Source organism: Natator depressus, chromosome 3 (assembly GCF_965152275.1).
Source record: "Natator depressus isolate rNatDep1 chromosome 3, rNatDep2.hap1, whole genome shotgun sequence".
NCBI lineage: Eukaryota > Metazoa > Chordata > Testudines > Cheloniidae > Natator > Natator depressus.
In genome coordinates this window covers 203,431,301-203,444,922 of record NC_134236.1, presented here as the reverse complement: position 1 = coordinate 203,444,922, position 13,622 = coordinate 203,431,301, and the positions used below count along the sequence as shown (strand labels likewise).

The window sequence follows — 13,622 nt, the reverse complement described above, 5'->3', positions numbered from 1 at the left end:
AAGCAGAGAGAAAAGATGAACAGAGGCCTGAGAGCAAGGAAGAATGGCACCCACCATGTTTCCTTTAGCCAAGAGAAGACTGCTGTTTAGTAACTATGAATGGAGCAGAGAACAGACTGACTAGATAAGATCCTAGTATCAGCAACATATAGCATATCCTATTACCATCATCGACATGTGACGTGGTGGGAAATGAAGGAGTAAAAAGTGAAAGTCATAATGTTCACTACCCCATTCACTTTTAAGTGCAACTAGTAGAAAAACCTTAAGGAGAGAAGATTCTGGTTTGGTCTAGCTGTCTGGGGTAGTAGCACCATGCATGGCCACACCTGGGAAGAAAGACTGAGGCATCGTCTATGGAGCAAAGCATCAACGTTACGAAGTGGCAAAGAGAAGATGGCAACTCTTAGGGAGCTGTCTATGTAAGCAGCTTTTGCTGGGGACATTAAAGACTGGAGCTTAAACCCCAGAAAGGACTCAGTTCTACCCTAAATGGGAAAGACAAAAGTAACCCACAACATTTTTAAAGTACCCCTTTTTCAAACATATCGGGTCTACCTTACCTTTAATAAGCTCTGGTTTGTAGGCTTTTTTAAGTTGTTCTAGGAAGTTGTTGTAGAAAGACTCTGCTTGCTCTGCAGGCATAGCCATGTGATAGTCTGGTTTGTTTCCTTTCAGGATGCACTGCAGGGTAAACTGGCTGACACAAAGCACCTCGTACTGTTTATCCATCACGCTTTTAGACCAGTGTTTCCCGCTTTCGTCTTCAAACACACGCAAGTTTAAAATCTTGCGAACCCTGTGAGGAGAAACAGAACAAAGAAGGCTACTTGCATGACCTCGGCTCGTTCCTAATCATCATGTGTAAGGTTAACAGATGTGAATGGCGCACAGGTATCAAGATATATATTATAATATATCTGTACAGGTATTTGATCACAAATGGCAAAGTTACAAGCCATTCATTCAACCCTTCCCCTAAAAAAGGGGGATCTTATCAATATCACACATACAGAGCCATAGGCATGAAAGCCCTTACAAACTCATCACACTATCTGTGTAAAAGTCTTCTCTTAAACATCCTGCTAGAGAATGTGGGATTGGGATGGGAATAAAACAACAATAGGCCAGAGCGTACCACGAGAAAACCCCAAATTCTGAAAGCTTGCCTTTCACTGGCTAAATCAAGACAGGACTGTCTGGTTTAAGATGTAAACAGGCATTGAGGACTATGATCCTCTCACTGCGTGGAGAAATTAGACTTATTACAAGAAAATTTAGATTAGAAAAGGAAGATCTCAAAAGTCAGGAAACGGCCACACACAAAGTGAGCTCTGCCCCCTTGCACAGGCGCAGTGAGTCCCTGGGAGGACAACAAGTCATCTGGGGTCAAGGGCTTCGCTAACATAGCAAGGAGGAAGGAAGGGAGCAGGGAGTACTGTGCTTTGCACAGGAAGGGAGCAGGGAGAGAGGAGCGGGTAAGCTGGAAGGCTGAGAGTCCATGAAAGCAGCAGAAACAGGGGCAGTGGAGTTAGGGGAGGGCAAAATTATTTGGGGAGTCAAATTGGCGATTTGGGGCTAAATAATTTGAATGAGAATTAATTGATTGGGAAGGACAATTATTTATTTGAGGGGTTAAAACTGATTTAGAAAACAGAACCAACTGCCTAGACTGGGCACACAAATGGGCCACAGGGCAACTATAAACTGGGCCCAACAATAGTCGTAAGCAGAGATGCAATTGCTCCCTCTATATATATGCATTGTTGGTTCACTTCTAGTATTCAATCAATAATAATAGTCCATTCCCATCCATCTTGATTCTTTTAAGTTCTTCCTTTAACTTTTCCTCTGTTTCATCACTTGCGGCACCTAGTAATGAGTCCTGCGAGTTTAAGTTTGTCTGGAGAAGTACATCCAGGGAAAAACACTACAGTCATCACTTTAAATTGATCATTTTGTTCCACATTGAAGAGGATGTTATTAGCCTAAACTTGGAATGCACTTATCATCAAGTGTAAGTCTTTGCCTTTCAGCTGTTTTTATGGCACAGTCATATATTGATGTTCAAGAATCTCTGGGTGTCAAAGAAACAGAAACTGCTCCTGAATCGAGCTGCTGATTAAAGGCTGCAGGCCTGCGGCAGGGACTTAAATCATCATCATCACTGCTGCACTTTGCAGATGATGACAGCATTGAAATTGTCTCATTTGCAGGAGCAACAGAGAAAGTTTCATTCAATGGCACTTGAAGAAACTGGTTAAACCAGTGTGTCATTTTTTCTCCTTAGCAATTCTGGACCATGTTTATATTTTATTTAAGAATAATTCTCTCTCTTCAATAGCTCAGTCCATTCAATTGTTTATTTCCTGACTCTTTATTCAACTTCATATATGTTGAGTCAGATAAATTAATCCCTTGGAGTTTGGGTATCTCTACATTCTAATCACCTATGTGCAGTATTGATCACCAGCTTTCACAGGTACTAAAGCAAGTATGAGATACAGTGACTCAGTGAATTGAACACACTGTGAAGATCGGAAAAGTGAGATAAGATAGCCCAGCTTTACACAGAAGCACATTTTCAAATTTCCTGCCCATCTTCTAAGAAGTCTGGATTCTAACAAGTCAAGCCCCGGCACAGTTCACACTCCACGCACCGTCTCTCTTCAGCATCTAATTACAATTGATTCCACCCATTCTCCACTCTTCTCTCTAATCACCAATCACTAATCACTCCAGCTATTTCATTCCCCTTCCCCTTCCCTCTCTAGACATGTCTTTAGTTTTCTTACTCTTTCTTGTCGACTTAACAAAAACCTTGATGGTCCCCTCACGTCCCTTTTAACTTTTCAGAAGTGCTAAAGTTTTCATGTGCAGATTGAAAAGAGATCCTAAGATTTCTAGTATCACAAAACCTTTCAAATATGTTGTATGTTAATGTAAACAGTTTATAGTGACATAGATAGAAATTTTTAAAACACCCAGAAAAAACGCCCAGAAAAAAAAAACAATGGGAGGTTATTTTCTGGGAAAAACACGTAGTGGTTGGTTTATTTATTTTGGGGAGACTTTTCCACAGTGCTGCATAAAATGAAGCTAAACTATAACTAGGAGGCCCACACACAAAGTGTAACATAAAAAAAAGAACACGGAGAAGCTCACATTTTCCTACAGCAAGAGGCCCCACTTTCTGAAGATAGTTCTGATATTACTGATATGGAGTTAGTAGCATATGAATAAACAGGAATTACAAGGAAACACTCAATGCATGTCATGACTTACATGTGTTCCAGCTCTTTGTGCGTATCTTCCAAAGAAATACCCAGCAACACACAGATGCCTCGTCCAATGGAACTTATTTGTTCCCCACCCACTGCAGGACAACAACAAAAAGAGAGCGAAATTAAACACCCTATCTGGTTTTATGCTACATGCAAGCATCAATTCCAACAGGCAATGGTACAATAAACACTTTCTGGAAACGTCATTTGAACTTAAAGAGTTAACTAGCTGTCCACAGCATGTTGGCTCAGGTATACCAATTCAATTTTACAGGAGGACTGAAAGTCATTTCTGTGAAAGGAGAATTACCTTACAAGTAATTTTAGCATCTTGCAATGCTGTAAGAAAAATCAGAACATGGACACATGTCATACCAGCATTCCAAATGTTTACTCCCTATGTTTACATTTCTAGCATCCCTTGAAAGGCAATATGTAGTGGCACCCTTGTTTTTTTTGTGAGTTACAAAATATCAGCCCCTTGCCTCTCATGAAATTGATTTGCTAAATGAAGAGGCGATCTGGCAGCTCAATATGCTTGCTCCAGCGTTTCAAAACATTGCATGAAGAGTTTTAGTACTGCAATTCTCATTAGAGTCAATACGAATCACGTGGTTAAGAACGTGAAAGAATTCTTTGAAAATTTACCCAACTGTATGAAATCAATAAACTCATTTGATTTCTGCATTGCAGAAGTCCCTAAAAAAATTAACATTTTTTAAAGATGGATTTTTTTTTTGGTAGTTTCCACCCTGCAAAAAATAAGTTGCATTCAATGTTTTGGTTTTTCAAGATTTGCAAAGAGACACACGTTATGATGCAGTGGCTAAGGCCCTAAGCTGAGACCAAGTAGACCTGTGTTCTCTACAGCTTTCAGGTTGGCTAAGCAGGCTACGGGGAGACTGCAGTTTCCCCTGGAGGCATGGGTTCATATCCCAGTCATGTTAACATGTCGAGCTTTTTGAGTGTTTTTCTAAACATAATGCTCTAACACAAGCACAGCTATTGAACTCGAAGCAGGAATGAACACAGGGACACCCTGTGACCTTGTTATGCAGCAAGTCAGATGAGATGACCACAACAGTCCCTTCTGGCCTTCGAATCTGTCTACAAAAACAGATCTTGGTATAAATGGGCCAATTCTATCCAACCACATGAAAACAAGTATCAGTTTCATGAAATCTAAAATAAAATATGTCCCTCTAGGCCCACTGTAATATGCTGAAAGAGATAAAAAGTGATTTTAATGAGAACCCATGGCCATGGCTAGGATTATTTTATTTAGATTTATAGAACATCTAAAAAAAAACCCACTGAGATAAGCGCATTTTAATATTTGTTAAAAAACACAACCATACCTGTACGAACAAGAAAAAAAGCCAGCGGCCACCCACGAAACAGAATATAAACTGCCATGAAAGATGAGAGTCAAAGCCGTGAACAGAACCTTACCCACCCTCCAGCATGCCCTCACTCAAAACCCTACAACAAGTGATTGGCTGCATAGCACACCTGAGGGGTCAATAGATTTGGACAATTTCCAATGAGGGTTTGGAAGGAGCAAATTACAGAGTTGAAGGGTCTTCATGGAGACTATCTTGTCCCCCGCCATCTCTGATTGATACTGAGAGGTCACCAGTAAAGCACCTCTGCTTATCTCAACTATATTTCCCTCAGACAGGCATGTCCCAAGCCACTTAGGGCTTTATGGGTCAAAGCCAACACCTTAAATCCCATCCACAAATCAGCATGTCATCAGCGTGGATCGCAGAGCACTGGTGCCATGCTCAACGTAAGATACTCCGATTAATAAGTGGGCTGCTGTATTGACGGTCTGCTTCAGTTTCCAGGTGGATTTAAGGGGAGCCCCAAATTGAATGTATTGCACTATTATTGTTATCTGTCCTGAGGGAGCATCTAGGATCCCTAGTCATTTACCACTGACCTGCTGTCATAGTGCTGTACAAACACAGAACAAAAAGTGATAAAGGCATGGATCACAGTAGTGAGGTCTGCATCCAGAAGAGATAGCAGCAACCTCTTGGCCAGGTGCAGATCAGCAAAGCCATCAATAACAGTCAGCAGTTAATCCAACATGCAATTACAGTCATGTTATTATAATTGATTTATGCAGCAATATTCCCTTGTATCAGTGAATAACAGTAAAGACACAAAAGACAGAAGTGTGTTGAATAACTAAGACTGAAAGTAAACAGAAAATAATTAATTTGCAGAGGGAGTTCCACCAAATAGAAGACAGACAGACAGACAACCTGCCCTCTGGACTATGCAAACTGAAAGAGATAGGTTATGAGCAGGTCAAGTCAAATCAAATGTAGCAGGCATGCTGGAAGTACACATCAATCAGTTCCTTCTCTGAAAGGGGCCTTTTAACCATCTACACCAATGACAAAATTTGAACTTAATTGGGAGGCTCCCAAACAGCAAGCGTAGCCGAATGTAGCAATGGGAGAATAATGATAATATATATAACGCTTTTCATCAGTAGATCTCAAAGCACTATACACAGGAGTTACAAATCATTATCTCTGTTTTACAGATGGAGAAACTGAGGCATGTAGAAGTGAAATAACTTGCCCAGGGTCACCCAGCAACCCAGGGGCAGAGCTAGGAATAGAACCCAGGACTCAACAAGTCCCTGTCCAGTGCTCTCTCCACTACTCATCCTTGTCTTCGAGTCCTTCTCCCCAGTGAATAGCTATAGTGCCTGCTCCCACAGCTGCTCTGAGATTACCCAACTGCAACACAATGGTTTTCACTTTAGTGCTGTGAGCTCCGTGGCTGTCCAAAGGTCCTAAACATCAGCAGAGAGAACCAAGGGGGCCCTGGTCTGTTCTCTTTGTGGCACAACTCAGCAAAGCACTGAGCAGCAGCAGAGGCACTGGGGCTGGCTGCAGGCTCGGGAAGGCAGCACTAACATTTAGAAGGGCTTTTGTTTTGTTTTTAATCTTGAAGGAGATTTTGAATGAAAGCTTTTACTCAGCACAAGGTGATGGGGCTCTTCTGGGAAAGCTTCATAGTGGTTTACTCAAGGTTTAGTAAAGAGAATGGGTGGGGAGAACAGTTGGGTGGCATGGATTGTAGATGCATAAGGGGAGTGGGAGGGTGGGATGTGGGTACGTGGGCTGAGGGGGCCAGAAGGTGGGATGAATGGTGGGTACAGGGAATGTGGGAATGGGTATGTGGGTGAGAAGGACAGTGGGAGAGGGTAGGACGGTGGGTGAAGGGGCAGGAGGAACACTGGGTGCATGGATAGGTGGGTACTGGGGAGTGTGGGTGGGTGCAGGGGTGGAACAGTGTGTGGGAGTGCAAGGGCAGCATTTGCAGGTATGTGGATGGGAAGGTCAGTGGATGCATAGAAAGGTGGGGGCCAGAGGCAGCATGTGGGTGAAAAAGCGGATGCAGGGGGTGGGAAGGACACAAGGTGCCAGGAGTGAGGGTGCTGTGGAGGGTGGGAAGGACACCAAGGGAGGGCAGGGTGCAAGGGGAGAGATAAGGACAGGACATGCAGGGGGAGAAAGAAGGCCAGGGATGCAGGTATCGGGGGTGCAAGGGGAGAGGGGAGGATAGGGGGTGCAAGGGGAGGGGGAAGGGCTGGGGGTGCAGGGGAATGATGGGGTGCAAGGGGAAGGAGGAGGAATGGCAGGGGGTGCAAGGGGAGGGGGGTGCAGGGGAATGATGGGGTACAAGGGGAAGGACGGGGGAGAAGGGTCCGGGGGGGAGGAAGGACAGGGGGGCGGGGGGAGGACGGGGGGAAGGGGTGCAAGGGAAGGACGGGAGAGAGCGTCCGGGGGGGAGGAAGGACAGAGGGGGAGGGGGTGCAAGGGAAGGACAGGGGAGGGGGGTCCGGGGGGGGGAGGAAGGACGGGGGAGGGAGGGGTCCGGGGGGGAGAAAGGACGGGGGGGTCCGGGGTGCAGGGCGAGGGGGATCCGGGGGGGGAGGAAGGGGGGGTCCGGGGTGCAGGGGGAGCACGGGGGGGGTCCGGGGGAGGTCCCCGAGGGCCGGGGGCAGAGGGGTGATGCCCGTGGCCGGAGGCCGGGCCCGGCACTGACCTGTCACGCTGGCCTGGGTGACCCGCTGGATTATCGCCTTCATGGTGCCGCGGTGGCGGAGCCAGGCCCGGCCGGGGATCGGCGGCGGCGGCGGCGCGGACAGCGCCGGGATCCGGGAAGCAGCGACCGCGGCCGCCCCCTCCTGGCCCCGGCGGGCACTGCAGCCTCCCGGCCGGGAGCCGCCACTGGGGGCGCCCGCAGGGGGTCGGGCGGAGCTCTGCCCCGGTGCAGGGAGGGGAACGGGACCGCCCCTCTGGAGAGAACGGGGGGCATTCCCATAGGGCAGGGACAGTCCCGGGTGGGGTGCAGCAGCCCCCATAGACAGAGGGAGAGAAGGGGACAGGCCAGATAGGGGAGGAATCAGAGCAGACCCCATAGAGAGAATGGGAGACTCTCCCCAAAGGAGTGGGAAATGGGGGGCAGTCCCCCTAGAGAGAATGGGGGACACTCCCTATGGGAGTGGGAAATACTACTGTCTTCCTTGAAAATGAAATCAGGATGTTTGCTCAGGTACAAGGGTGGGCAGAGGATCTTCTTCAGGGCTACCAAGCCGGTCTTGGACCCAAGCAAGCAGGCGCTGATGCTCTGACAGTCAGCAGAAAGGCTGCTACACATCCTGGCTGTTTTTAATGTCAGGGAAATCTATGCAGGCGAGAAGTCCTGGTTTTAGCTTTGTGATTGGTTTTCCTCCACATTTATGTTACCACCACTCAAGTGACCACGTTAAACAGCGCTCCGTGCAAGCCGCTATTCTGTTGCCACAGAAATGGCCACTTTCAGCACAAAATTCCCAAGAGTCATTTTGTCGCCACTTCCCTGTGGCCTTTAGCTTACCCACGTGACAGTATATGCTAAGGGTGGTTTTAAAGACAGAGCAGAAGGCATTGAGGTGGTGAGCCTTTTCAAGTTCAGCACAGCAGTGAACTTTTAAGGGTGATACTAAGCGTGCCACCTAGCCCCACAGTGGACCTGCCCTCTGAGAAACTGGGGTGGTCTTCTCTGACTTTGGCCAGATTCTGGAATACAAAACGTTAGCCAAAAAAGAATGCGCCTACCCTATCATAAGCCATCGTAGTTCAAGCCCACCGATAACTGAGCAATCCTTGGGCCCTGTAAAGCTGAATCTCAGCTTTGTTAAACAAAACAGAAAGAGACATGATTTTTCCCATGAGAAGTCAGCCTTGAAAACATGAACCCACTATGTTAAGGGAAAGAAGTAAGGTTTAAAGGACCTAAAGTACCCACCCACCCAATTAGTCATGATTGGAGAGTATCCTAAAGAATAATTTTACTACCCACCCCAGATCAGCAGACCTGCCGTGTGTAAAGTAGTGGGATAATCACAGAATCTGGGTAAATTTGGGAAAGGAAAAGCAATAAAAAAATTATTCACAATCTACCCAAACGGCCAAGGCCAGCTCTGCTTGTTAGTGGTCAACCCTCTCTAGAAAGCAGTCACTACTGCCCAAGGAAGTCCCTTCTTGCGTTCCTCACCAGTGCCACTAGGTGTGTATTGGGGAGACACGAGATAGTTCTTGTAAGCCCCACACCTCACCCCACTCTTAATAGCACCATATGGAGACAGAATCAAGATGCTGCTACAGTAAGTAGGAATCCTCTCACTACTGCCTCCTGGCTTCCTCCCTGCTGTACCTGCCCAGTTCCATACTAACGCCATTCCCACCACCCGGGAGGAAACCTGCTCTCCCATCTTCCAGGAGAGACCTCCCCACCTCAAAAATCAAGAAAACTCATTCTCCAGCTGACCACCTAGTCCACCACCAGAAGGACCCATCTTCTACCCAACCAAAGACTGCATAACATTGGTGCTGGTATCACCACTAAAGCAAGGAACAACTGACAGGCAAGGGAGTCACTCTGAAGAGTCCCAAGTGTTGAAAAGAGAGGAAGTATGAGGTGCTAGAAATATTAACTAATTAATTCTTGGTGGTGGATTCGAGTAGGTAGGGGCAGGGCCTGGGAAATAGCATGGAACTAATGAAGTGTGTGTGATCAAAAGATGGGGAATAATTTCTTCAAGGGAAAGTCACATCTAACCTTCACTGAGCCTGCTGCAAATTGGTCTGGCAAGCTCCACATCCGGTAAGACGACAATGACAACTGAGGTAGAAAATTGGAGGGAAGGCTGTGGTAAAGCTTTGCCATCACACTTCTATCTGAAAAATGTCTTGTGCTTTTGCTAGCACTTTGTCTACTGGGAATGGGAAACAGGAGATGGATCACTGGATGATTACCTGTTCTGTTCATTTCCTCTGGGGAACCTGGCATTGGCCACTGTTGGAAGACAGGATACTGGGCTAGATGGACCTTTGGTCTGACCCAGTATGACTGTCCTTACGTTCAGTTTCCCTTGTGTTCACATGGTTTTTCAGGCAGCTAACGAAGAAAGAGAAACCACGTACAAATAGGAAAAAAATATATCAGCCTGCAAAAACTGGCAGCAGAACTCAGGGTCAGGTGGCGTACCTGAAACTATCTGTAATTCTTTTTTAAATGACTAGATGTCAAGTTGATTGTGTTCATTTTAAAGAAAAAAAAAAAGTGAAGAGAGACTTGACCTGATTTATAATTTAAAGAAAGAAGATCCATTTGATTAGCAGGCTAAATAGAAAGACCCATTTCCCCTCCACAATTACTCCCTGACTAGGCCTACATGCTTTTTAAAATACAGACTTCAATTTAAAATGTGTTTATGGAAATCTGCCTTTGGTTGCAAAATAAGATTCTTTAACTCAGTAAACTACACCTCCACCCCCTCACTAAAAGCTTTCTTTGGCTGTTCATTCACCATTTCACAGAGAAGCAGACACTCCTTTCAAAGTAAATGCAAGTATCTCCACTGATGGACTTATCCCTTACCTACACTACATACTAGCAGCTGTCGATGGTCACATATAAAGCTTCTGTATTATGGAGTTTGACTATCCTGAAGGTAGTACACACTTAGGTGTTTTTTGTTTTAAAGTCCTTGGAAATACCTCAAGCAGGAATTTCTTTTCCTAAACAAAGTTGATTTTTGTGTCTTGTTTTTCAAATACTGCTCAATTCATGGCTTTTCTTGTAGTTTTTTTAAATCTACTTCACTTTAAACAATGCCTAACTGTAATAAAAATGCATTACTTGTGGATTAGCATCACTACTGTCAACATGGATTTGGGAATACTGATTAGTTACTTAATACTATAAATCCAGCAGAGAAAGCACCAAACGTCTCTTAAGCACCTGCCTTTTAAAATTTTCTAGTTTTGTGATTAATCCAGATGATGTTTTCTCCCCTCCACCCATTACAATTTTAAGATTTTTTAAGTACTGCAAAACAATAAAGATTTAAGAGATTAAAGATTTTACTGTGTTCCCAATCTGAAGTTATTCTAAAGATGGCATTTCCTATTTACTGCTCCATGATTTCCACATCATGTGTGTTCAGTTAATAAATTTAAAAAAAAATTGCTTCCATAGCTGCTACTACTATAAAATCCTGCTGAGCTCTGAAAATCAAACTATGTTGTTTCCAGTTTACTGATCTTCCCTAACCCTAACCCAGATGAGATGTAATATAGTGGTAGTGAAGGTGTATAATTATGGCAAACACCTCATTGGTAAAGATTCTGTAAATGGTACTTTGTAAAAAGACATGATCAACTTTAAGTCTAACCTAAGTAACTTCAGGTACACCTGCCCCATGTTTGCAGTTAGTGTGCATCTCTCCTCCACTGCTGTATGAAAGAGCAACATAAGGAAAACTGTCAAAGCACTAGATGAGCAAACTGAAAACAGAGGTATTTCTCTACTCTTTTCAGTTAGCGATCTCTTGTAATACAAGAAGGCTAGTCAATGTTTGCACAGTACTTTGAATATGGCGAGTGCCAGGCAAGTGTTACATATCAGTAATAAATAAATGTTCAGGCATAACTTTGATTTTTATAGTAGTGCTTCTTAACAATTCTCTTGCTGAAGTTCCAGCCAGAAAACAGACCAACTCAGACTCCCATATCTGTTGTCTCTGCAATGCTAAGATAAATAAAAATACATTTACCAGTACAGTAACTCTGTATACACACAGAGATGACTCTGAACTGTGGAGTAAAGTAGTGCCATTTTCACCAAGGTGCTCTTCAGATGGGACCCACACTTTTAAGTTGTTGCTAATGCAACTTTACACATAAAAATTGCTTCAAGAAAGTGACCTCGTAGAACAGTTGAGTCATGAAAATGGACACAGCTGTTGGTGAGAGTGCAGTTAATACTGGGCACTATTTACACCTTTAACTTCACTCCTTTAGGAAAAGAGATGAAACAGATGAGTTACTCCTAGTGAGTGGTGTACACTTGAGTCACTTAATTTTGTTTTTGGGAATGGAAGTAAATAACATGAGGACTCTCTCAAAATCCAACAAAGTAAAATATAATTCACTTTACTGGAAGAGCAGTTGGTGTCCAAGACTGGCTCACATTCACAATCCCTAAACTGACTCTGTGCAATTTCTTATTACCTGATCAAAGCTAAAGCTCTAGTGGAGGCAATTATGTTAATTTAGTAGACACTACATGGTGTGCAATATCATTAAAATAAACTTCAAACTACACAGATTTAATTACAGGAAGTTTAATAATTTGTAACTTAAATATTTCAGCTCTCTAAGAGTTTCTGGGAAAACACTGCCTTTAACAGAGTTGAAAAGGTTTACTAGGCTTTGCAAATGATTCTGCGGTTTGTTTGGTTTTTTTTCGGGGGGGGGGGGAGGGAGAGGGAGGAGGAGAGAGAGAGAGAGAGAGTGTGTGTGTTTGCGTGGGGGTGGGGGGTGGTGGTTTTTTGAATTGAAATAGAATGAAACCTGCACTACAACTAAAGACTTTTCATGTCCAAGCAAGCCATCATGATGAAAGTCATTTCTCTTGTATACGTATCAAATTCCTAATTTCCAGGATGTTACTCTTCTGGACCAGGGCCATCACTGGTTTCAAAGATGGATTTCACATAATCATGCAGTCCACCTGTAGGATGTACAGCATTCTGTTTATATGTTATTGTTGATGTGAAAAAGACATCTGCTGGTGTCTCCCTTGGAGGTGTTTTCTCTTCACCTAATTAAAAAAAATGGGGGGGGGGGGTCATTCTTCAGCACTCTTTTGTTTCCCTGCTTATGGCTGCCAACACAGTTGTATCCAGATACTGTAGGAACTATATTTTTAGTCAGCTTTTGTAGCAAACAGGAAACGTTTTTGAAACAAAACTGCCAAGACTTCTTTACATATCATCCAGCAGCAAATATGGGTGCAAGCTTCCCTCCATCTTATGCCCTTTGTAGATCACCTTCAAGTTACAAGTCAAGGGCAACTCACCAACTGAACTGGGGCCTAAATATTTACTGAGCCTTCACTGGACCCCTCTCATGTTGCAGGCACCGTTACACACAAGCACAATTAAGTGTGGGTGCAAAACTGGAGGCCCACCACCCATGTGAGCATGGGCTCGGCACCTTTCTGAACGCCAGCACTTCCAGCCTCCCCTGATCTCTCCGACGTTCAATTGGGGACACACAAGCCAGGCACCCGTGACAGGGAGCGCCCTGAGGCCTTCGCGCTCGCCGGGTCAGTCGCCCGGCACCGAGCCCCACGCACAGCGCGGGGCAATGCCAGGGCAGGAGAAGCCCTTGCCCAGGAGGCGGCAGGGACGGGCCAGGGGAAGGGCGCCACGCTGCGTCCAAGGCCCCCCAGGATCAACCCCCGCACACCCAGGGGGCGGGCCTAGCCCCGCACACCCAGAGACACCTCCGGCCCAGGCAGGCGCGGCGGGGGCGGGGCCCGGCTGTGCGAGGCCTCAGGCGGGCCCTGCCCGTACCGGGCGGCAGCTGCTCCGCGCGGTCGCGCCAGTAGTAGTAGGAGACGCAGCCCAGGACGCTCCAGGTGCCCACGGCGTACAGGGCGGCAAAGCGCGCCTTCCAGCGCAACACCCGCTGCGCGAACATCGTCCAGCCACCAGCCAGCAACGCCCGCTCCTATTGGCTGCGCGCCGCGCCGCCGGCCAGCAACGCCCGCTCCTATTGGCTGCGCGCCGCGCCGCCGGCCAGCAACGCCCGCTCCTATTGGCTGCGTGCAGCGACCCCATCGGATGCAGCCCCGCGCTGGGCACGGCCTCACGCCAAGGCTGCGAGAGTGCGTGACGGAGAGGCTGGGTCTTTCCGGAAGCAAACGCGGACTCGCGCAGGCGCACTGCCCTGGCGGCTGGGGCGGGGCGGCAGT

General features: G+C 46.0%; 1 protein-coding gene across 1 annotated transcript in view; it reads right to left on the bottom strand.

Annotated features, from left to right (window-relative positions):
* DTD1 (D-aminoacyl-tRNA deacylase 1) overlaps positions 1–7,486 on the bottom strand; it is a 96,992-nt gene extending 89,506 nt beyond the window's left edge. Inside the window, exons 1-3 of the mRNA XM_074947195.1 lie at positions 7,359–7,486; positions 3,286–3,376; positions 564–799 (exon numbers count right to left, since the gene is read on the bottom strand). Coding sequence (XP_074803296.1) covers positions 564–799; positions 3,286–3,376; positions 7,359–7,401 — 370 coding nt within the window. The 5' untranslated portion in view covers positions 7,402–7,486. The remainder of the gene's footprint in view (positions 1–563; positions 800–3,285; positions 3,377–7,358) is intronic.
* Between the last annotated feature and the right edge of the window lie 6,136 nt (positions 7,487–13,622).